The following is a 24796-nucleotide window of genomic DNA, read 5'->3' as shown; positions in this document are numbered from 1 at the left end:
ATGGCCATTCCTTATAAAGGAAATCATCAACCCCGTGGCCTACCGACTCAAGTTACCAGACTCCTGGAAGAAAATCCACCCACTCTTTCACACGTCCTTAATGAAGCCATATGTCCAGACCTCTCAAACTAACCTTCGGCCCAAACCAGTACTCGTCAATGACCAACTGGAGTATGAGGTCTCCAGGATTTGCGATTCTAGATATAGACGTGGCAAACTCCAGTACCTGGTGGAATGGAAAGGATATCCCCCCAGTGAACGCACTTGGGAACCTATCTGAAATCTAAATGCCCCTAGGTTACTTAGAAGGTTCCATCTCATACACCCGGGCTAACCCGGTGGAACGAGTTTCCGGAGGAGGCATGCTGTCATGAACCATCGAACTCGCCCCTTCTGGTCCCTGACCCGTCGGACCTTACACACCCCGATACTACCAACATGGCGGCAAACGCAGAACGCTGCTCACCAGTCTTCACGTTCTACGCAGCGTACTCTATAAAGAAACCACACCCCCGCGGCCCCTTGCATCTCAACCCTGTTACTAGCTGTGATCGGACGTGTGCTCCGTACTTTCTCTTGTGCTACTTACTATCCCCTGTTCCCTGGATTCCCTTCACCCGACCTCTTCCTTCTATCCAATCTTCCCGGAATTCCTATGTCGCTTCCGCGTGCCCCCATACTCCTTCCTGAATTTTCCCGGAGTTATCCTTGATCCTGGACATCGAAGCTGAACGTAATCTGGAAGCCGAGGACGGCCGAGCGGGCTTATTTAAGTCCCGAACCTTACGAAAGAAGACTCCGCCTAAAGAGGACATCAGGCAACACAAACAGGTGAGAAGGGGGGAAACCTGTGACAGCATCGAGGCTCTGTTACAAGAAGTTTGTAGGAAATTTTGATTAAGTGGATACAGGTGACCGAAGTGGTCTCTTTAGGTATAGGTGCAATACAGGTAGGTGACTTTAAACAAGACAAGTAAGTGATTACATACATGAAAAGTGAGCCAGCAATTGTATTACAGCAGAGATAACAGAACATATACGAGTAAGCAAGCAGTTTAGACAAAAAGCTTGGTTTTGATGGTTTTGCAGAATGCACAGTGGGACTCGATCATCCTTAGGTGGGAAGGAAGAGCGTTCCAGTGTGATGCGGCCATCGTGGGGAAGCTTGAACCACCAGCGTGTACTTTCAATGTCTTGGGAGTGATGACCATGTTAGAATACCCCTTTCTGAGAGGTCTTGTGGATGTGTGTTTTACGATTCTTTGAGCAAGGTAGGGTGGGGCCAGGTCATGGAGGCATTTATGGGTCAGGGCGAGTGTTTTGAAGATGATCCTCTTTGACTGGGAGCCAGTGAGCCTGCCTCCTCACCTCAGAGATGTGGTCTTTCCTTGAGGTGCCCTAAGGGCGTTGTTTTGCACCATTTGGAGCTTGGCTAGGTTTTTACATGAAGTCCCTACGAGGAGGGCATTGCAGTAATCAAACCTTGAGCCAATTATTGCCCTAGTGATGGCAAGGCAATTCTGGCAGGATAGGAAGTGTCTGGCCGCGTTAAGGACTTTGGAGTAGTAGGCCGAGGAGGCAAGGGCGTTAACCTGTTTGTCCATGGTCAGATCCGAGTCAAGGTAGATTCCAAGCGTCTTGACATTGTTGGATACCTTGATGGGAGTGTTGTCAATGGTGAAAGACACTTACTGCTGGTCAAGATTGCCCAAAGTAGTGGGTGAACCAATCAGGAGGATTTCCATTTTTTCACTATTGAGGCACAGCCAATTATCCGCCATCCAAGATTGGATTGTGGAGTATATGGTGGTGAGGGTGATCATGTCCTCTTTGTAATTGCCGGTGAGTGACATTACACCTGTGTGTCATCCACATAGTTGGTATACGAGATGCACAAGGAGTCGAGGATACTAAACAGAGGCCTTGTGAGGGTAGGCGCAATACAGGAGGCTTGAGGGACTCCACATTTGTTGTGGCTAGGGGTGGCACAAGCTGAGTCCGAGAAGACTTTCATAGCCCTCTCTTGGAGAAAAGAGGTGATCCAGGCACAGGCTTTGGGGGAGAAGTTGGCTGCAGTGGCGAGGTGGCAGCAAAGGGTATTGTGCTCCACCAAATCAAAGGCCGCCGACAAGTCAAGGAGCAATAGGAGCGCATGTTTGCCTGAGTCTCTAAGATCGTCCATTTGATTCTTTAGGTCAAGAAGGGCCGTTTCAGTACCATGTCGTGGGCCGAAGCCATACTGCCGCAGGCCAAGGAGATGGTTATCTTCCAGAAAGTTTTGAACCTACAGGTATGCTGCTTTGTCCAAGATTTTTAGGAGGAAAGGGACAGTGGTGATGGGCCTACAGGTCCCTGGAACCGTTGGGTCGAGGGAAGGCTTTTTCAGGAGCGGGCGAACCCAAGCTTCCTTGAGATCCTTGGGGACGTGGCCAGACTTGAAGGAGGTGTTGATGAAGGCCGTTATGAAAGGTACGAGGAGGTTTGCTGAGTCTTTAGTCAGTTGGGCCAGGCAGGCATCGTCCTTACAATTAGAAGGTTTGATGGATTTTAGCAAAGCCATGACTTTAAGTTCCATCATTTCTTTAAAGCCGAAAGGGGTGGCAGAGTTAGACTTGGTGACCACAGGCTGGCCACCATGCAAGTTGTCTATGAGAAGGCTAAGGGCTTTTTGATGGCCCCGAATTTTGGTTTGGAGAGTATTCAATTTATCTAGCATAGCCGACTGAATGCTGTTACACCACTTTTCGTCCTTAAGGAGAGTGGGCGGGGATGTGGACGGCTTTTCCAACTCTCTGAAAATTGTGATGATTTCTTTGGACCCAGATTTAGCATCATTAATCCTAGCGTTAAAGGATGCAGCTTTGGCTTGGATGATGTTGGCTTTGTAGGTTTTAGAGATGGCTTTGAGGGCACTCCTGGTAGCATCCGAGGGGTTGGCTTTCCAGGCAGAGTGTGCTAACCTTTTTTTAGTGCGTTCGTCAAGCAATTCCTTAGAGAACCAGGCATTGAAGTGTTTGACTCTTTTCCACTTTCTTAAGGGAGAGTGTGGCTATAGCGTCAACAGCTTGGGTGGTGATGTCTTTGAAGGTGCTAGCTAGAATTTCAGGGTTATCGGAGAAAGGGGCCTGCAATGCGGGCACCATTAGAAAGGGTGCAATGTTTTCAACAGTGAGCTGACGAGAGCTTTTTGCGAGGGCTACTGGACAGGGGGTAGTACGATGTTGCAGTCATGTATTTGATCACAGAATGGAATAATGGCAGGGTAGATGCATTGGTGTAGGTGGTACCCTGAATTAGATCATGGGAGAAAATCTGCCTTCTACTGTGATTGCTTGCAAATATTGTGGGTCCAGTCCTTTCATATTCTGTTACGGTTAAAACGGCATTCACTCTGAATAGTGAGATATTATTCCATGTTCTGCAACTGGGGACATTAATCAATGACCTGCTTGTTTTTGGGCAACCTTTATTTGTGCCCAGCAGGAAACTTTAGGAAAGGTTTTGGATATGGTAAAATGCAACACAGGCAACAATACAGGTGCGAAAGATACCCTGGAAATAGCTCAAGGTTCCTTTTCTTAGCCCATAGTGGCTCCAGATGCCTGTCTTGTCTGTTTCATACTTTGCTTGTATGCTTGATGTAAATCTGAACTGTGTCCAGCAGGATTTTTGAGACCTGTGAAAGTGCTCCAGCGACTTTGTGAAACACGGTCACAATTAATTAATGATTTTTCTAAGATGGTTCATTTTATCCTTTTATGTTCTGTCTGCCTTTTAAGGAGCTGGCGCAAACCTTTTTGGTTGACATTTTTCACATTCATTGTCTAATGAAATATTTTTTTCTGGCTCAGAGCATATGCCTGTGTTTTGTGGGATGTGATCAGAGCCTGGTGCAGTATTTGCAATGTTTGATAAACGCCAGAGTCTGGGAAGATTATGTTCCCCCACATAAGTGTTTGTGTATAACAATTGTTTGCATTCTGCTACTTAGGTGCCACCCTTCTTTTTTTGTTTTAATGGTTTGTTGATCCTTCAGCCGTGACCGTGCAGACAACTTCATGCCAAGGTCTGAGGGTTCAAAGGGTCTTTATTGAACAACAAGGTACTTGGTAGAACTGATTAAACCAGGGGGTATATTAAACAAGGTAACAAACCAGCATTACCAGAGGACCATTGTTAGTCGGTCCGTCCCTTTCAACTGTAAGGTGCCCAACGGGGCACAAAGCGTATCACTTAAAGGCTTTATGGTTTTTAAGTGTCCACCTGGGCTGCTATTAAGCTTGTTTTCATCAGCGAGTGGCTGGCTAGTATTTTCGAGCTAGCCTGCTTCTCTCTGTTCAGTTTCCAGTACTCCTTCTGTAGTGCTCCATTGGAAAGGAACTGTCAGTGGGGTTGTACGAGGGAGTCACTCCCAGGTCTAATCCATTCTTTGTCTTGTTGGATTGCACCGGGCATTCTATATTGAACGTGCCAATGGCTCTCCCAGTATATACGTCTTGATCAATTATACAAACGCCTGTGCTTTTATTTGGGCATCGCCTCCTCTTCCTTAGCTGTATTGCCCCCTGCTTTGTCTTCTCTCTTCCCTCTTCATTTCATTACATTACAGAGTATTTATAATGCGCAGCTATGGACCCGCAGGCGTGAAGGCGCAGACAAGTTACGAGACAAACCTATAGAACATACAGATGGGGGGGGGGGGTATCTGAGTCAGATAAACGGTGCCCAAGCTGAGCAAGACGCTAGCGACGGCAAGACTATTAGTCCCTTCTCAGATGAACAATAGTGTTTTCAGATCTTTTTTGAAAGCCACTAAGGAATTATGGCTACGCAAATAATCTGGCAACTAGTTCCAAAGTTTGGGCACTTTCAAAAAGAAAGCCGGATTTGGATGTTTTACATCTTGGTTGCACCAGGAGGTTTTGAGTGCCGGACGTTAATGCTCTTGTGTTAACCTTATCCTTAATGTAACTCTGCAGATTTTGTGGCATCAGTGTACTTTACATTTCAAGCTGGGTCTCTTTTCTCTCCGCTTTCACTTCACACAACACCCTGCTCCTCTCTCACTCGCCTCTCAAATGTACTTCTCTACACCTCTGTCAGCTTGCGTGTCAGCACAACTGGTTCTCTTCCTCTCTTTTTAGGCATCTAGTCACTACCTTCCTGCTGCTTTCATTCTCCTGCCACAGCTTAGGCTTTGCTTCCACCATTCTTCTCTTATCACCCACCTTCATGCTTGTTTGGGATTTCCTCCTTATTGCTTCTATTGCCCTCCTCCACTTACACTGTTCTCCTTCCTTCACACACCATCTACACTTTTCTTACCTCTGCTGTACCTCTTACCACCTCCTTCTCCATTGCATTCACCACCTCTGTACCACTAGCTTCCCTGTCAAGCCACCATGCACTCTCCAGCTCACTCTGCCTCTGACTCCCAACTCCTGCATAGCTCCCAAACACAAGTGCCCTGCTGACATTGAGATTGACTGAAGCCTTTCATTTGGGCCATCGGGTTGTGTTTGACTGCCATAGCTCTGGACTATGAACCCCCTCCTTCCCTCCAGCTGATTTGAATGTTTGAGCGTTTAGAAAAAGCAGCCTGTGGTTTCAGTGTTGAGGGCCGCCATCTTGATTTCAATTGCTCCACATCTCCTTTACTGTGTGCATGTTGCTGTTCTCTGCTCTAGTTCCAGGGTAAGTGCTCATAGATCTGCTCTTGTTTACGGCTTCCATCTGCTTAAGCTCATAAACTGGATTTGGGAAGCACATTGTATGTGAATAGCTTCTATTCCAGGGGTCTGCAACCTGCGGGTCTCCAGATGTTCTGGACTATGACTCCCATGATTCCTCACTATTGACTATGCTGGATAGAGGTGATGGGGGCTGTAGTCCAAACCACAGAGACACAAAGGTTGCAGACCCCTGCTCTATTCAAAGCAGGTGACCAACTTTGGTTTCTCGAGTTTGCGGTTCCACTGTGGTCCAAGGAACAAACATAGGCTGAGAGCTGCAGTTATTAGCAAAAGCGCTTTTGACAGTATCCAAGTCCACCGCCCGGTCTTGTAATATAGCAGCATGTATTTCTAGGTGCACAGGTTTAGAAAAATAAACATTTTATTTCCCAGTACGTCTCGCCTGTCAACAAGGGATTCTTTATGAATGGATGAGGGCTGCTCCATAGCTACAAGGTTGCTTCAAGCCGAAGAACCCAATGTTGCTGCTTTTCATGAAGTCTAAGAAAAAGTTCTTCCTTTTTCAGGTGCCAACTGCTGCGTGGGACCTTACTATTTCCCCTTCCCGGTTGCCTTGTATATGACCCAATCGGAATAAATTGATTGTTTCGTGCTAACAGACCTGGGGGTCACACAGGATTCTGACCTTGCATGTTAGCCAGAGGCTAGTGAGGGACCATATTGGCACCAGGTGGTGGTGCTCAGCCCAAAGGGTCACCCCAGTCCCGTCGCCCAGTCTCCAAAAAGGTAGTTGACCATAGCATGCACAACCCTTGGTTTTGGCTTTCTTCCACCTCAAACTTTAGTACCTGCTCTAAATATTGTTTAGCATGAGTTGCAGAGTATTCATGGTATGTTTGCCCATACCTCCAAGGACTCTAAGAAGTCAATGACATTGCCTACTGATGTTTCTCCCCGAGGCCTGCCTCCACGTATTCTGTGAGGGTTAAGATCAGGTTATCTCAAAGAAATGCTTGTTTGGGTTTTGCCTGTTAATCTTTGACCTCATTTTCATGACCTTTTTTGGTGGATTGTATTTATCAATTTTCTGGCTATCCTGCTGGTTTTTACCCAACACTTGTTATGTTTTCCAGGTTAGGTGATAAAGTATATGTTGGGAAGACCTCAAGGCAAGTCAACTTGCACATTTCTCAACATGCTCCCAAAATCAGAACAAAAAATCTGATTGCACTGTAGGCACAACAATGTTTCCACCATGGACTGTGAAAAGGGCTACTATTCATTGCCCTCAACAGACTGCTGAGGATCTCCCAGGGCTAAATGGGCCCACCTGTTCCATGATACAACCTATGGAGGTAAATTGAGGGGGGCTCAGAGCTCCCACGGCCCTTCCTTAGAGGAATATAGGGTGCAAGTCATGGCTACAATGGAGGAGAGGGGATATTTTCTGCATAAAGTGTCAGGGGACCAGGGCTTGGGCCAACACATATTAATTTAACTTGCTTTACAGTATCAGGGAATTGCAATCTATGCCCACAATAAACGAGAGGAGGTGGAACTACTGTGCAAGGATCACTCAAAGGTCACAAAACCAAAAGGGAAAAGGACACACAAATCAGGAAAAGAAATGCTTAATTCGCGATCCTATAAAAGCAGACAGGATCCTGCTAACTGTGTGCGAGAGAGGACGGCGTCCCTTAGAGAGAGTGGTGACAAGAGAGTTGCGCTAGGAGAATCAGAGGAGAGAAACATGCTATGGTCAAGTGAAGACGTTCAGATAGCTATATGCCATAAGAAGGGAAATAGGCTATGTTAGTAAGATGTGGACCAGCTAAAATAAGAAAACAGGATAGCTGGAAAAGCCTGTTGATCTAAGCCCAGAGATTGGGGAAGCCACCCTTAAAATCACTTAAGTGGTGAAACCTGCAACTAGTTGGGAGCCATCGTCCCGACTCTGATGGGAAAAGCAGGACCACCAGGCGAACTAAAGGATCCTTGCTGATAGACATCTGGTTGGAGAAGTGAGGCCACCAGGGAGAGAGGAGTTCACAATGGGAGCGGTTTGTTTTGGATCAGTGTGTCCTAAAGATAGTTCCCGAAACAGGAAGGAGCACACAAACCAAACAATGACCTCTACACTTTTCGCTCCCTTCGGGCAACATGCTGTGGAACCTCTCACAAAGTTTGTCTTTGGGTCACTTACATCTTAAACCACAAATGGTATTCAAGGTAATTCCTCATCCCAAATATGAGGAGTACTCAGTGCCCTGTCCCAGACCTTCAACTTCTGAACGAGTCCTTGAAAAATAAAAATGTTCAAGTTGACGACCTAGGCACAGATTCTCTATACACTCTTGAAAGAAGGGTGGTTGCTGCCCTAATGTCTCCAGGAACACTTCTTTCCACTTATCCTGTATGGAAACCAAAGGTTGTGTTCAGGGTTTGCCATAGAACAGTTGAACAACCTGTTAACATTCTGGCAGTGTGGTTGTTAGAAATAATTATCTTTTTGCTGGTCTACTCCGATGGTTCCTATTGGACACCCTTTCTTTTTGCTTTGTTTGGACTCCTGACCTGACTTTTTAGAGGTAAGTAAAGCCTTATGCTTTTCTTCCCTTGACCTCTTGCTCATTGTTATGGGGAAACGGATCAGTGCATAAGATTATCAGCACCGAGAGACTGTGTGTCTCTGTGTGAATTTCCTTTATTGTTATAATGGCATGCATCACCTTAAAGTGAAGTGCAGTTAAAATACTTTGTATCTTTATATCTTTTTCTGCCTTTTTGGTTACATGTACAATGTGCCTAGGACAAGCTGATGGCATCAGTTATTTTTGTACCGTTTTTGTAGCATTTTGCTCGTTCACTTTTTCATTTGCTACAAATGGCTATTAAGGTGGTTAGCCCCCTAGGATGGCCGTGCCACAAGGATTTAGCTTGTTCTTTGGCCTTGTTCGTGGCTTTTCAGGCTCGGAAATGCCATATATGGAATGGCTTTTCCCAGGGAAAGCTGCTGCTTTTACAGGCGAGGGGGGCAGTTTGTGTGTGAGCCCGTATATAGAGTCTGGGACTGTCTGCTCCCAGTACACATCCTGGTGACTGAATGACTCTTGCAGGGCAGATGTTGTGGCCATTTGCTATCCAGCACTGGATAGCCACTGCCTGTCTGAATGGTGCAGATCCTTACCATTGCCGTGCTTGGGCAAGCTCAACTCTCTGTGGTCTACAATCGCATCTCATTAATCTTGCATTGTTCTTCCCTCTTCCACATCCTCTGAAAACATGGAAAGGTTGTTATAATCCTAGCCTTAATAAGGCACTCTTCTTTGGTGTGTCTCAGTCCATTGAGAACCGAATTGAAAATCACTTGTTGTTGGACATAATGGTAGGAATGATGGGAGGATATTGTCAAGTATTAGCAAAAAAGGTAAGAGTAACCAGTCAAGGTACAAACAGAAACATTCATTGTTGTACAATAATCAGACTCAGCTGCTATCAGTATACAGACCAAAGAAAGAAAGAAAATGCACACGACTTAGAAAATTCATCACGCAGTGGCGTAGGTTATCGTTGCAGCTCTGATCTGCCTCTGGGGAAAACAGACATGCCACAGGTCTGCCGTGTTGAATTCTTGTTTGTATTAGTTATTTGTCTGGAAATCTTTGAAGTCATTACCAAACAGACCATCTCACATTGAATTGTCATGTGAAGCAACACATACTTGGTGCTGGCAAACAGGTTCCTGTGAGCATCAGTGCCCCTTGCACCTAGGGCAGGCAGTTACTTCTGAACTACAGAAGGGTGCCTTGCTGCAGGACATCTGTCAAGATGCCACTTGGTCGTCTGCATACTGTGACGAATCAGGAGATTGTCACTTCTCCCTAGAGGAGACCCTCTTCTTGTGAGACTAGAGAGGTGAGCCTGCTATGTAATATTCCTCTTGGGGGTGGCGGAAAGCGGGATCTCAAAGGGATAGACTCCCCTCTTAGGGATAGGGATGTTCTGAGAAGAAACCCCCTTTGCATTTCACTCAAGGGACAAAGAAGGGAACATCTACCTCACCAGATTCCTTCTACAACTATTATTGTGGTATCTCTACTAAGGAGTGTCCAGTTGGTACTGACATGAGTAAGCCCCAGAGAGTAATAAAGAATGAGCAACTGCCTAACACTGAGATGGGGAGGCCCAATGGAGTGAAACAGAGCCTTGTCCAAACACAAAGGAAGGGCTGTGGCCAAATCTTGAGGAAACCCGGGGGTTTCTTACAGATTGTGCGGAGACAGGAAGCTGGTCTCTCGTCTAACGGAATAACGGGTGTCTGATAAACATCTGAGGGCAGAGAGCCTACGGAGAGGCTCTGCCACGGATGAGCCTCCCTGGAGGGAACCCAGTCAGAGGTTGGGGGGAGTGGAGAAACCTCTCTGAACCCATACTGTCAGCATGGAGGTGTCCCTGGTGATACCGACGGAAGAAACAAACAAGAGAAGCACTGTGTGTCTGCCATATGGTGAACAAGGGAGAGAAGGGGCAGAATATCTGAAGGAAAGCATGGAAGCCATCCTGCACCAAAGAAACTAAGTATCAAGATGAGACTCCAACACGGTGACGACACCCGGACCCAGGAAGGTAACGGGCGTGTTGAAGAGCCAGGGAGAGGGGCTGCTATACAGAGTGGCTATACCTTAATTGTCAAAACAATAAGAAGAGTGGTAATAACTATGGGACCCCACCTACGTGTCCCAACAGTAACTGAGACTATAAAAGGAGTAAGAATAACTATGCGACCCCTCATACTCATCCGAGTAGTACTGAGAAAGCCAAGAAGCGTAAAAATAACTATGGTACTCTTCATGCGCATCCCCATAATATTGAAGCGCATAAAAGGAGTGACTCAAAACCCTGGGTACATTACACAGATCTCAGGTGAGAAATAGAGAAACTAGTAGACATAAGATTTAGGGGGTCATTACGACCCTGAAGGTAGCCATGCCGCTATTTATGGAATGGATACCCCCATTACGGGTACCGGGTCTGGGTTCCTGGAATGGGGAAATACCGGGCCATTCTGACCTTGGAGGGCCCGGTATTTTCCCATTCCACAAACCCATCCCCTTTCCCATTCGAATACCCATAGGGCTCAATGGGAATGTGGAGCATGCTAGCAACTAGCCTGTTAATGACGGGCCCGTTGTTAGCATGCTGGTCTGCTTGCGGGGCCCGATAAGGACGCCTGGTAAAACCTTAGTGGGTCCTGCGAGGAGACCGCGTAATGAGGCGGTAGGGGGTTAACAGGGCCGGCAGCTCTACCGGCCCCGTTAACCCCCTACCACCAGGGTCATAATGACCCCCTTAGTCTCTTACAGCAGGAATCCATACTACTAGGAGAGAAAGAGACAAAGAGCCTTTCAACAGAAACTAGGCAAATAAGAATCTACTGGTAAACAACCTTGAGGATAGTATAATACCAAAGGAGAAAAAGAGACTATACTCTGAAAGGATGAAGTCACAGAAGAGGTTAGGGGTCAATACCCGTGTGCAACAAACTTTGAGGAATCTAAAAGGATGTGGAAAAGTCCTATAAAAGAACTGAACAAATTTGTGAAAAAGATAGCCAAATGCTACTTGAGTATTCCATATTAAAATGCAATAAGTCTATTCGGAAGTAACCTTTCCAACCCCGGGAGATGGGCGTCATTCACCTGGTCTTTAGTTGTCTATAATTAGTGTTAGGGTCAGGATAGGTTAGTTTTGGGACTGTGGACACACTCTTCTTTTGGACTTATAAACTGACAACGATCAACCTTGTTTTAGTTTACCCTTGGATTAGGGAATGTTAGTCCTTTTCTCTTTAATTTTAATAAACACAGTTGAAACATGGTGAACCCTCGTCTGTCTCATCCTTTTGACCCAACACAATACACTTGCCAAGCATTACTTCTTGGAGTTTTTGAGTGAAGACAGCCATTTTACACACTGAATGTGATGGTTAAGATGTTAACTACAAATGTTCATTTGTACAGTAAGCTTATGTATCATGAGAGTGATGTACTTCACGATTGCTTTGCATTATTTTCTTGCATGTATGTATAATATACTGTGCTAAATTAATTTTGTACTCTTTCTATTAAATGCTCAGAACAGCTGAAAATTGACATATTAGTCTGTCGTTGACTTTTATTTATTACTGGATCTCTGCGTTGCTCTTTGGACCATCACTGTGGAAGTATTTTGTTTCCTGTCTCTAAGTATGCCGTCCCACTCATGATGCAAAAACTGTGATGAGGAACGGGAGACTTCATTCAATGTATTTGTAATGGATTCCTTCCTCACACAGATTCCTCATTTTAGATGTATCTTCTCCAGCGATAGCTGTTTGGAAACATTTTCAGCCACCTGGGTGTGCAGTGCAGCCCCACTCATTTGGGCACCCATGAACAGTGCTCGCAAAATGTACTAGCCCTCTCACATTGGCATGATTTTATGAAGGGTGATTGCCATTTGTATGGTAATCAACATTGCTGGCGAGTATGGGGATGTTTTAAATGCATGTTTGACATATACCAAAAGCTAACTTTGTAGTAAATGGCAAATAGGTTTCTCTGAGAATGGCTGGCCTTTTGGTGGCAGCATTGCACCAAATAAAAAGAATGCTTATGGTGACATGCACCATTTTACAGAAAGCATTTGTGAATGTCATCACCATGGGGCAAGTGCATTTCTCTTAGGTAGAGTATGTATTCTAAGGAACTCACCCTGCAGGTATGATGGGATTTGGACACCAGTGGCAGTTCATAGGGAGCTAGCACCTCCCCATGACCTCCATTTTTGAATGGTGTCATTGTGAGTCCACCGAACATAGGCTTAAAGACCAGCAGGTCTGAGCACAGCACATATCCATTTCAGATACCCACAAGCTGTGCCTCTATTTCCCCATGGAATAACATGGTAAGGATGACTGGATTGTATCAAGCCATGTACTTGAAGCCCCTCCAGTAGTATGCCTCAAACGTTTACACTTTTCTGCATAAGGAAGGGAACTGCACGTCTTCGAAATCCCAGGCTCTGGGCTCTTTCCCCCAAAGGACTGAAGAGGAGTCCCACCACTCTCATATGGAAATCCTAGAAAGAAAAAGAAGCAGCAGTACCACAAGTGGTCCTCTCACCCAGTGACACTTAGAAGCAGCACTATTCTCCCTCCTCCTACAAGAGGAGGAGCCAATAGTCCAGTTCCACGGATGACAAGGACACCTCTTAGCAGCCACCACCACCTAGGTTACCATTCCCCACCAGCTCCTATATCATAGAGCAGCAGAGGACTTCAGGTGAAAGATGATAAACCTCTTCGTCCAGGCCCAGGTAATTCAGCAACTTCTTGCAGAGTGCACCGTAGAGGTGGTGCCTGCTACAAAGTGGGGTGAAGGTGGGCTGGTACTCCCTTTCATTTTAGGTGCCATGGGAGAACAGGAACCTGCATCTCATCATGTATCTATGGCTTCTGAATTAGTAGCTATGCAAGAATAAAATCAAGTTGTCACCTTGGCCCCGATCCACTAGCCCCTACAGTGGCAGGACTGGTTGGTGTTAGTGGACCTTCAGAATTCCTAATTCTATGTGCCAATCCATCCAATTTACAGAAAGTAGCTGACGTCCATGGTTGGGTACACCCATTACCATTTTGGGATCACACCTTTTGACCTTTCCTCAGACTCAAGGGTCTTCACGAAGCTGGTTGAGGTGGCCGTATGCCTCAGGGGGGGGGACAAGATGTTCATTGTTCTCTACCTGGGTGATTGGCTCATTTGCACCTCACACCTGGTGTCAGGCTGCCTACCATCTTTTCCTCAGCTTGGGTTTTTCCATGAACTTGAAGAAGCCCCTTGTCATGCCATCCCAGCTGTTAACGTTCATTGGGGTGATCCTCAATTTGGGAGGGCCTTCATGCCCGAGGAGTTGGCGGTGAATAACTAGATGGTCTCATTTCTATTCATTTTGTTTACACCAGGAGCCGTATGCTAGACTAAGCCTTTCCGTGTGCTTTGGGCCATGTGGTACCATGCTTCTTCATGGTGCCAGAGGCCGTGTTGCACATGAAGTTGCTCCAATGGCTGCTTATTTGTTGTGGTCTCAGTTTCAGGATGACATGATGGACATGTTGCAAGTGTTGAACAGTGTCTCACAGGACCTCCTGTGGTAGCCCTGCAGAACAGTGTCCTGGAGGGATTGCCTTCCCTGCACCCTTAGCATCAATTGACAGCTGTCACAGACAATTGAAGGGTTGGGGTGCTCACATCTGATATACATTGCTGAGCAGACTACGGTTCGCCGGTGAGAGAACACATTGATGTACTGGAACTATGGTCTATCATACTAGCTATGTTTGCCTTTCTTCCTTGTGCCTTGATCCTGACTGATGGCACAGTGGTAATTAATTACCTTAACAAAGGAGGTGGTGTGGTGTTGATGCTTTTATGCAGGGAAAAGCAGTGACTGTGGTTTTGGGCTCTAACGAAGAAAGTCTCCCCACAGTCTGCCCATATTTCCAGAACATAAAATGTGATTATACTCCAGCTGGTCTGCAGCGCCAGTTGAACATGCACCACAAATATCTATAGGAAAACTCTCTACAAATAGATATGGCAAAATCATACATAATGGTGAGTTCTACTAAAAAGAAAGGCAAGAAATACACGTGGGAATTAAACAACATCTCAATCAAACAGGTCGACTCAATAAGATATTTGGGTTATGACATAGTTGTAAAGAAACAGACTGAAACGGATAAGGCCAGAATGGATGAAAAGATAGCCTCATTCCTGTCTTTACTAAAAAGGCTAAAAAGCAAATTGTGTGCCTATTCGGCAATACCGGTTAATAGAGTTTTACAGAACGAGGATCTCACCAATCGTTCTGTATGTACGGGTATGAACTCATGAATATTTCGAACAGGCAGTTCTTCGATGTACGGAAGATAAAATCCTAAAAGAAGTATTGAGGCTTCAGTCTCTACACCTATAAGCGCTATTAGACTAGAATTGGGTTTAACGTCTTGGTGGACCCAGTATATTTCTAGATTTATTTTTATGGTCAATAGTATAGCAAAATCAGACCAGAATTCCTTAGGGTTTTAGGTAAATACTAAAATAAAGCAACATTTCAACCCTTTCTTGAAGAAGCTGAAAAGAAGATGACAGCTTTGCAATAATGATCGGTCTTGACGGCTCTGAATGAGAAACAACTCTAAAGAATAAAATCAAAAGATGGGACAAATCTACGGACCTGTAGACTTTAAGGCGTCTGAAACTTTACGAAGGCAAGGCATTACAGTACCTTCCGCAGCCTAAGTTAAGATCTTACCTAGCCAAATTTCCCAGCGCCCACTATCGCGAGTGGTACTTATGATTTAGGATCAATTGCTTGCCAACATTAGAAGTGATTGGTACTAAACTAGGAGTCTAGGAGTATCCTACCACTGGCGAAGATGCAGAATGTGCAACTCAACTCATATACGACTGAGTCACTTTTCCATCTGGTGATGGAGTGCCTTACGTTTCTGACCCACAGGATAGGGTACTTTGAACGGTTCATTCACTCATCCTCCATGTGGTATCGACTCATGACCTCCTCACAACTGTCATTAATGCTATCTTTAGTAAAGCTGCTGATTGAGATTATTTCGGTCACTGAGCAAGGTAATCGGGACTTGGCAATGGTTAGTTAAGTTCTGTATTGTACTCTAAGAAAGGAACAAAGATTATCCATTCTATCTATGCTGTTATGTTATAAACCCTAAATTAAGCTTGTGGACATGTGTAAGGTTGAATGGACTATGTTCACAGTTCTGGTTCAAACGGCAATCGGTAATCAGCACATTGTTTCGAGAATTTAAAAAAATGCTTTTTGTTTTTCTTTTCATTTTGTGTAAAATGTAAAAGTTCTATAAAAAAAATACACAACAAAAAAAAGAGTTCTGGATGAGATTTTTACCCTTTTAACCCCTAGAGGGACCCCTCAGGTGGACCTCCTTTCCGCAAGTGTCAGCATGAAGTTCAAGTTATTCGACTATAGGAAATGTCCCCTCCCTGTGGGGAGCTCTGGGGGATGCACTCTCCTCTATGCATTACTTTCAATTCCTGGAATTCTTCTGGTTTTTAGGAGGATGTGGAAGTTCAGGTCCAGCATTATCTTGATCCCTCTGAACTTGGCCCGGAGGTCATGGGACCAGGAATTTCAGGGCATGTCCATCAGTCCTCCTTGTTGGCTCCCTGAGAGGATGGATATCTCTCCCAGTCAAAGGGGCAGGATCTCCACCCAAGGCTAAGCATATTTAACCTTAATGCTTGGTAATTGTCTGTCTGAAGGATTAGCTCTTCCTCCCACAGATTCCTCAGTGTAGGCGAAAGAAGGGGAACGGAAGTAATGAGTCAATGATGGCTCCATCTATACTGGCGTCCTGGCCGGCGTCGTGGGTGCCAAATAGCACCAAGTGGAGATGTAGTCTGCCCCGTACAAGCCAAAAAAGATTCTGAAGAAACCTACTGCTGGAGACGATATATCTAAGATGAGTGATCTCTGGAAGGAAGGGCTAATCCATTGGAAAAATACATTACCAAGAGGTAATTAATTTGTTTATTAACAACAATGAGTATTCCACTAAAACACCTGCCAGCAGCTCGTTTTTGGACAAGAGTTCATGCACATCAGTATGAAATGGAGAAAGAGTGGAAGTATATGGGCATTGCAGACACTGCAGACAATTAGTACTAGGGCAATCAAAATCATTAATGCTTAACGTATTACGGCAGCAGAATTACAGATGTATCCCAAAACTGCAGTGCAGGTATTCTAATTGGGACTGCTGCTCGGAATTGTCTCCATGTTCTCTCACTTGTATGCAGCCTTTCTTTTGGGAACCAATCTCACCTCCTGCTTTGATCCTGTAATTTTATGGAACATTGTGTTTGGTAAATGCTTCTTCCTAATTTGGCTTTGATTTCCTGACTCTGACCGTCTGACTATGTATATTCATAACATTTACCAAACATCTACCATGTTGTTGGATTAAGGCAAGGCATCCCTCAACTTCTCTAGACTTCACAGATCACCAGAGAAAGGGAAATTCCTGATCTTAGAAAGAGATGGGAACCATTCCTGTTTTGGCCTTTTTGGCAACTCACCTGTTCAAGCTTGTCCCATTTCCTCTCTGCCCGATTGGATGAACGCTGAGAAAACCCTTTTTGGTAGTTGCGTTTACCTCCGCCGATCATATTTAAAATAAAATGTAAAAAGCATCAACCGGCAGGGGCAAATTGCCTTGCAGTGATACATGTTCATCTCTCCTCAGGGTACCGCTGCTTTTGGACCAGCTCTGGGCATTATAACTGGGTGCCCTACTCCTCCAAATACATGCATACACAATGCCAACAAAAGCAAAGTGTTCCTGTTTGGATGTGTCACACAGTTTCTGAAAACAATGCAAGAATTAATTTTTTAGAGAAACCACAAATTCATTTGATTCAACGTGTAATATTTCTCTTTTCACTTCCCTTTCTTTGTCGTTTGTTTGGACAGCAATTTTCTGTTGGGTGGGAGAGGAGTGGCGGGTGGGGTTTTGGTGACGGGTATTGCTGATTTTTCCACCCACAATCTCCTCATTTGCTGGTACTGAGATGAATCTAAAAGAGCACTATCTTTCCATTCTTTTCAGAGAGCTCAAGGAGAAGATACAGCCTGAAATCTTGGAGCTGATCAAGCAGCAGCGCCTGAACCGCCTCGTAGAGGGAACCTGCTTCAGAAAAATATACAGTCGGCGACGGCAAGGTACTGAAGCATGCTGGGTTGAGTCAGAGGGTATAACAGGAGGTTACGGGGCAAATGAAAGAGGTGGTGGGGCATTAACTGTATAAGTCATGATTGCATATGTAGAAATCGGCATTTGTGAGATGAGGGTAGTGAATGGGCCGCATTCAGGGCACGGCTAGCAGAGACACACTTGATTGTTCAATTTAGCCCAGCGATGCTTTGACCTCATACTTAGCTCTTAGACGAGAGTGACAAGCCTATATATTCACTAAACTTGAGTATCATGATTGCCCTTAATAGTGTTGCTCCAATCAGTCCTCCCTTCTTCAGTCCTGCAGTGCTGTGACGCAGGATCTGCATTACCTCATTCTGCGGTTTGGTTGGGGCCTGAAAGCTTCCGCTTCCACTTTTGTAGTCCCCCAGCTTCCCATGTTCTTTTGGGATTTCTTCTTCACCATAACTTGTGTAATTCTGAATGAGTATAAAATGGAGGGGCCGATCTCTGCTTCTGCCACATATGGGGGTCAGCAGGGGAAAATAATAAAAATGGCTGCTCAGGCTATCAAAAAAATGCAAGGCTGGACCAGTCGGTTGCCTGACATGGAAGACGCTGCAAAGCCCATGAGAGGAAAATATTTCAACCCTCATGGCAGCAAAGTAATTCGGACTCCTGCGAGCCTGCCCTTGTATGATGTGCATTGAGCTAAGGTCTCTCTGTAGATTAGACGATGATTCATGGAAGTCTGCGGATCATCCAGCTGTGCACTTTTATGGAATTATGTTTTCACAGAGGCCTTACTGTTATTAAACAGCACTTCAGTAGTCACAGCTAAGGAGCTGAGACAAATTAAAGGAATTGTGGATTTGATGATGTCTAAGCAGGCCTCTTCCACCTTCATTAAACACCCCCTTCAAATTGACACAAACTGCTTAAACCCATCCCAACCTTTTAGTACCACTTAGAATGTTTTTGCATCATTTACCGTAAAGGGCAGAGTGCTTTCATTGACTTCTATGTGGCTTGAGCACCAACTTTTATTTCCAATTGGAACTTTCGCCAGCACTCTATCAATTGTGCACAATACATTTTGTATTTTTCTTAAAGATTGTAAATGTCACTGCGTAATTTAAATCAATTTCCATAACATACACATGTTTTAATTAACACGCATATCATTAGGCATTTCAAGTGACTTATATAAGTTAAAGGTGTTATCCCGCCCGTGTTTTCACTTTGGCTACAATGTTGTCAACTAATACCTTGAATAGAAAATAGTGCACTGGCTCTGACTCTCCACAAATAATATCCATCTATCTATCTATCTATCTATCTATCTATCTATCTATCTATCTATCTATCTATCTATCTATATAAAATGCTTAAATATGTTTCTGTACTGAGCTGATGCAATTTATCAGTGTTAGGCTGCCCTCTGCTGACCAGTTGTCAAACTGCACCTCTGTGTGTTCTTCCATTTCAACAACAGCTATCATTTCAACAAACAGAATGAGCACGGTTCTACTCGGTCACCTTCACCTTCCACTATCGCAAACATTCGGCATCATTTCAAGTTATTTCTTTCCATCCCCACTTCTCTTCACAGAGGGCACAGCGATTCCAGTGTCAATGAACAGTTAATTGCCGGCTCAACGTTTCAGCCTCTAATGAGCGAAACGCTGTAGGATTAATGCCTCCTTATGAGCTAAAACTGAAAATAGGTACTGTAATTATGCTACTACACAATCTTATGCCATCCGGGGACTCTGCAATGGACACTCTGCAAAGGAACAAGGTTGACAATTTTGCGTCTGCAAAGACACATCATAGATTCCTACGTAATTGATGGATTAAACTTAGATACTGTTCTTATACCGCACATACCTCTCATTCCATCTGATTATATGCCTTTCATATTCAAAAGAATAAATCTTCCTATACATTTAGCCTTTTCAATGACCATTGATAAGTCACAGGGGCAGCCTTTTGACAGAATCTGCCTATACCTTCCGAAACCTGAATTCAGTCACTGGCAACTATATGTTGCTCTCTCAAGAGTTTGATCATTCAGCTCATTAAGTGTTGTATCTGAGAATAACTAGATTGTGCATTGTGTTTACAATAAAATATATGAGTAAATAAATAAAAGTGCAATGGTATTTAATGAATAACCTTTAAGATATGCTAGAACGGCGTATGTTATGACAGGTACAGCTCGTTATTTAGAATTTCTTTCTGCAGTGTCTGCTCTGCCTCACAGGCCTCTGTGGAGAGCTGACCCATTTCTTCCAATTGCCACTCATTAGATTCAAAGGGCAATGGAAACAATCTGTGGGATACCCAAATAGAGCTACGTGTGTTAAGCTCATCATATTGCAGCACCACTCAGAGGGTCAAGGTTGAAGCCTTTGCCTTCATTTAGAAAAGGGGCGAAAATAGGCACAGCCCAAACTAGTCCCTTTTTCTTAGTATTATTGTTGAAGGAAGCAACAGTGAGTGACTCCCTTGGTGAAACGCATGTCTCAAGTGCTGAAACAAGGAGCCAAAATGGAATCATATTTTGGTTTAAATGAGTTGGATTTGCTTTCAAGGTGGGGAGAAGTTGGGGAGGAGGCTTCTGTTATGTGGAATAAAGAGCAGGCTTTTCACTTGGCTAGCTACTGAGGCACATACTGGAAAACAAGGATCTGGCTTTGTATAACCAAACATTTTCTCATCTATCACACTAGTGAAGGCCTCCAGTTGGGCCCAATCCAATAACTGGAATGCAGTGTACGGGTGCATAAGGAGGAGACTAACACACAGGTGGCATGGTGATTGCCACAGACTTTTATTAGTCAAGAAAATAAAGAGAAAACCTAATGTTCCCTATCTCTAAGAGGGGTTTCCCTGCCTCAACTAAAACACTTAAGGTTCTGTCATAACATCTGTGTAAATTAATAGTCCACATCCTGTGTCAAAACCTCTATATCTGTCCCTTCACTCAAAACTAAACTAGAGATATAGTAGGCATCCTTGGTCCAAATGAATGGCTCCCCTCTTTTGGATTGGGTATTAAAGTTCACTTCCAGGTATTGGCTTCTTCTGAGGGAAATGGCTCCCTTCATTGGGTCAAAATTGTCCTCCAACACAAAAGACAAAGTTTTATCCCTTTTATTTGGCAGACACACTGCCTATCTTTTAACACTTTGTATCAGAAGTCTTGACCGCTTTGGGTACCAGGAGATTGACTCCCTTCTCCTGGTGTTTTGATTTTACAGTTCAACACAACTGGGGGTGGGGTGGGGGACTCCCTTCCCCTGGTCTGGGTTACCAGGAGAAAGACTCCCTTCTCCTGGTATCTTGACTTCAGAGTTCTATACAACCAGGGCAGATAACTCCCTTCCCCTGGCCTCACTTTTATTTTGGTTTCACAGTTCAACACTTTTAGTCTTTCCTTTTCAGGGTCCCAGACCCAGACTTCCCCATCTCTAGGCTTGGGCAGACATGGTTCACTCTACAGTCAAGTACTGCCACAAGGACTTCTCTTTTCTTGTGGGTGCGTTTCCAAGACCCAAGTTTCTTTACTGCTTTTATTTGAGAGACCTGTTTCACTCACCTGCCAGGTACTGCACGAAGAAGATGACTTACAGGGATCTTCTTTTGTCGGTGCAGGTCCCAGATCCAACCTTTTCTCATTCTGTTTTTGGGACTCTTAATGTTTTCTTCTCCTCCAGCGGCTTCATCCTCACCACCGACTATGTGGGTTAAGAGTCCTCCGTGACTCTACTGTGCCCCCACCAACGGTCCCAGTAACCCCTGCACTGTTGGTGTCGCTGGCAGTATGCTCCAGTTAGTCTCAGGCTCTCCTGCTTTCTGTTTCGGGTTTCTCCTGACTTCTCCTGTTCTTCGTTGTGCTGCGGTGGCTCTGCAACATTTGGTTCCTCACAGAATGCGCGTCTTCACTCGACCTCACAGTTCCACTACGTCGCACTCCTGGACCTCTGCTTCTTCCACATTCTGGTTGGTCCGTCCATGGCGAACCGGGTAGGTGTGCTTTTGCCTGCCTGCTAGTGTTTCGGTCAGCAGCCTCTTCTATTCGCCATGTCGGATGACTCCTACGCTAGCTCTTTCTCCAAGGAAGTCTTGACAACATGATAAGTTCTCACCATTACTCTTCCTTGTTCCGCACCTCCTCATTGTCCCAGTAGTTGTTAAGTATGTCTCCCGTAGGTAGTCCCTGCTCTTCCTCATCTCAGTAGTTATTAGGTTTTCGGGCTTATAGACCTACATGTAAGTATGGGATATGGAGTTGGATTTTATGGGATGGGAAGGTGTGCGTGGAAGGTTGGCATACTGCGTTCTCCCGAGATGTTCTCCCTCGGCCCCAGAGTGCAAGTCTTTCCCCATGAGTTCCTCCCACTGAGTATAACCCCCAGGTGGACTATCGGGTAGCAGCCTCACCACCCTGGCCCCACGGGAAGGGGCTTCTCCTTGGGGAGAAGTGATGACATCTCAGGATTCGTCACAGTAGGCAGAGTATTTCCAGTAGAAAGCATTGTGGCTTCCCACTTACTGGGAGCTGCCTTGGTCTCGCTGCTGTATTTTGTTTAAAATAGAATGCAATCAAGATATTTTTTTCATGTAAAATGCATTTAGGCACTGTGGATGTGGGCCGGGGTCGGATATGAGTGTTAGAAGTTTCTAAATATTTCGAACCCCTATCCTGGATTTTCCAATGGTACTGGCTGCATTAGGTGGAGATTATGTTCCACGTGTCATGGTCTTTTTTCCGGTAAAGCAGCGTGATCATGCTTTGTGTCGCCAGCTGACAATCATCGGGAAGAACCTATTATAAAATTCTGACAGCAAAATGACGAGGAGTCTGCCCGATCAGAAAGCCAGGCCGCTTTCCCGAAGAATAAAATTACTCAACATGATTGCAGATAAAAGAACTGTGAATGCTTGATATTTTTTCATGCAATTATTTTCAAACCGCTGTGCTGTGCAAGTTTGACTTTTTGCAGGAGCTCTTCTGAAATGCCAGCTTTGTCTGCATGTTCTTCTTTTTGGGACAAGTGGTGCCAAACGATTGGCCCCGGCCAGTCGGCGTGTTTAGAACTCCCATTTGGACAAATGTACCAACACGTGTTTTTATTTCTCCATGGCAATTCAATTTACTAGTACAGATCAGAAAATTGGTAAAGACTTGAAAAGATGTTCTAAAAGATACAGGATAATAAAGTGCCTCAATTTGCTCTTTAAACGATGAATCGTGAAGGAGCATCTGTACCTGTCGATGCACAACCTATTAATGTGTACTTTGACTACATTATGGGGCCTCATTACGAGTTGGGCGGTAAATCCACCAGGAATAATGCCACTTGGTCTGGATTACAAGTGGCGGCGGTGGAGTAAATCCCTGTTTTTACGACTGTATGGGTCTTTTTTGGCAGAATTACCGCCGCAGTGGTTCCACCGATTTTTCAACATACTGTGGGAGGATTTAACTCGAGCACAATCCTGGAGGTGAATCCACACTCCTGGGCCATACTTGTAGTATGTCGGTGCAGGAAAAGTGTAATTCGGTTAACGCCAATTGTTTCCCGCACCGCCATACTTGCAACGAGCCCCATAGTACAAGAAGGTAACTTGTTTTGCATAGAATAGTTTGGTGAGTCCAATCTTGCCTAATGCTGCTCCATTGTGTTGCAACAGGCCCAGACCGGCATTGGAGGTGTTTTTATATAGGTCCTGCATTACCGAACAGTGCATTTTATAGATTATGTAGCTCTCAATCCTCGCACCATGTCTGCTCTTTCTGAACAACTGAAAATAACAGTATATTCTTGCCAGGTACTGCCCCATGTTTTGCAGCCCAGCCTTTAATTTTGCAAACTAAAGGTCTGCTCCAGTCTGGGAACGAGCTCTGCATTTGCTCGTAATGGCCCACTTCGAGTTATGGGTCTGAGCCGAAGGCAAGGGCCCATATAATGGAAAAGGGCCATTCGCATCCTTATGGCTGCTGTTACAAGCTGAAAAGCCCTAATAATATTGATACTTGGTGCATGTGGTGTAGCACTGCCTGCCAATGGCAGTTGCTCAGTGTCGTAGCTGCACATCATTGGACGGGTGCTGATAATTACATGAGAACATGGGCATGACTTTAGGTTTCATGCTATGGGGTTCCTACCTGAGTCCGGTGTTTGCCGGTTGATAGGAGCGATCGATCTACAATGGTCGTCTTCAGGAACTGTCTCCCCTCCTCACATGCTAGATACCTTGTTCAGGCTCATCACGCGGTTAGGATGAAAACGTTGTCCTGTTTTCAGCCTAAGCAGATGCTATTTGTTGACCATTGCAGCTAACCGCGGAGGCGCAGCATTTGCAGGAGTGCCAAGAACGGAAACTTCTGTCAAGTGGTGACTGCTCGCAGGGGCATGTATTGTGTCTGACACAGTGCTTGCTATCTGGCAGGGGAGAAACTGAGTGTTGTGGCATCAGTGGGTTCATATTGTATGATTAGAGCCCTTTGCAGAGGCTCTGCCTGCAACAGCAAGTCCAACGTGCCAATATAATGATGCAGACTCTTGCTGTGTGTAGATACAGTTCCTACAGCTGCCTGATGGCTTTCTCCCACTGCTTGTCTGCATAGGTAAGTACTTTCACTGACGTTTCAGAGGTTAAATCTACTGATCTACTCTTCGGTTTCATACATTGCATTTACAACGATGTATGTGGGACCATCGCGCCACATCCTTGTTGGCTGCTTTGTATCAGTAAGGATCCATCATGGGCGGCTGCACAGAAAGTAACCAACTAGTGGTTGGCACCTAAGTTCACGTGGCAACCTTCTGGCAGTGCATGCACGCGCCTCCTCTCATGCTTCCCTTGCCTATCAGCTTGCAGCATGTGTGAGTCTTTGTGTCAGAGCTGTAGCAGAATGACATCATGATAGCTTGTATTGCTAGGCATACAATTGCAAGGGAATGCCCATTATCCTAAGTGACTGGGAACTCAAGGGAGTAGTGCACTTAACTAATGCTGCTTTGCATGCACGTGAACAGGCTGACAGTCAATGATTCATATGGATAATTCTGAGGCGTGCAGTAACTTTCGTGCAGATCTTTTCCAATGAGAATTCCGTGGCAGATGAGATTGGCATCCAACCACTCTTTGCAGTTAGACCATAATTGGTCTCCAGTTTTCACTCTGCTGCTAAACCCTTATGTTCATCCCAGTGTATTGTTTCTGCTTTTGCTGAGAGGATACAATACCTTTCTTTCGGAAGCTGGCTCCAAAAGTACACTGAGGGACCCGTAGGGCA

The 24796-nt window shown here is 45.0% G+C and overlaps 1 protein-coding gene across 5 annotated transcripts in view; it reads left to right on the top strand.

Annotated features, from left to right (window-relative positions):
* Window positions 1–24796, top strand: part of ELMO1 (engulfment and cell motility 1) — a 2216232-nt gene that overhangs the window by 2070881 nt on the left and 120555 nt on the right. For all 5 annotated transcript variants that reach the window (XM_069613266.1, XM_069613268.1, XM_069613267.1 and 2 more), the window contains one exon: window positions 17398–17510. In XM_069613266.1, coding sequence (XP_069469367.1) covers window positions 17398–17510 — 113 coding nt within the window. The remainder of the gene's footprint in view (window positions 1–17397; window positions 17511–24796) is intronic.

This window comes from Ambystoma mexicanum, chromosome 5p, assembly GCF_040938575.1.
Source record: "Ambystoma mexicanum isolate Mex_15411 chromosome 5p, UKY_AmexF1_1, whole genome shotgun sequence".
In the NCBI taxonomy this organism is placed as follows: Eukaryota; Metazoa; Chordata; class Amphibia; order Caudata; family Ambystomatidae; genus Ambystoma; species Ambystoma mexicanum.
This window is presented reverse-complemented; position numbering and strand designations above follow the sequence as displayed.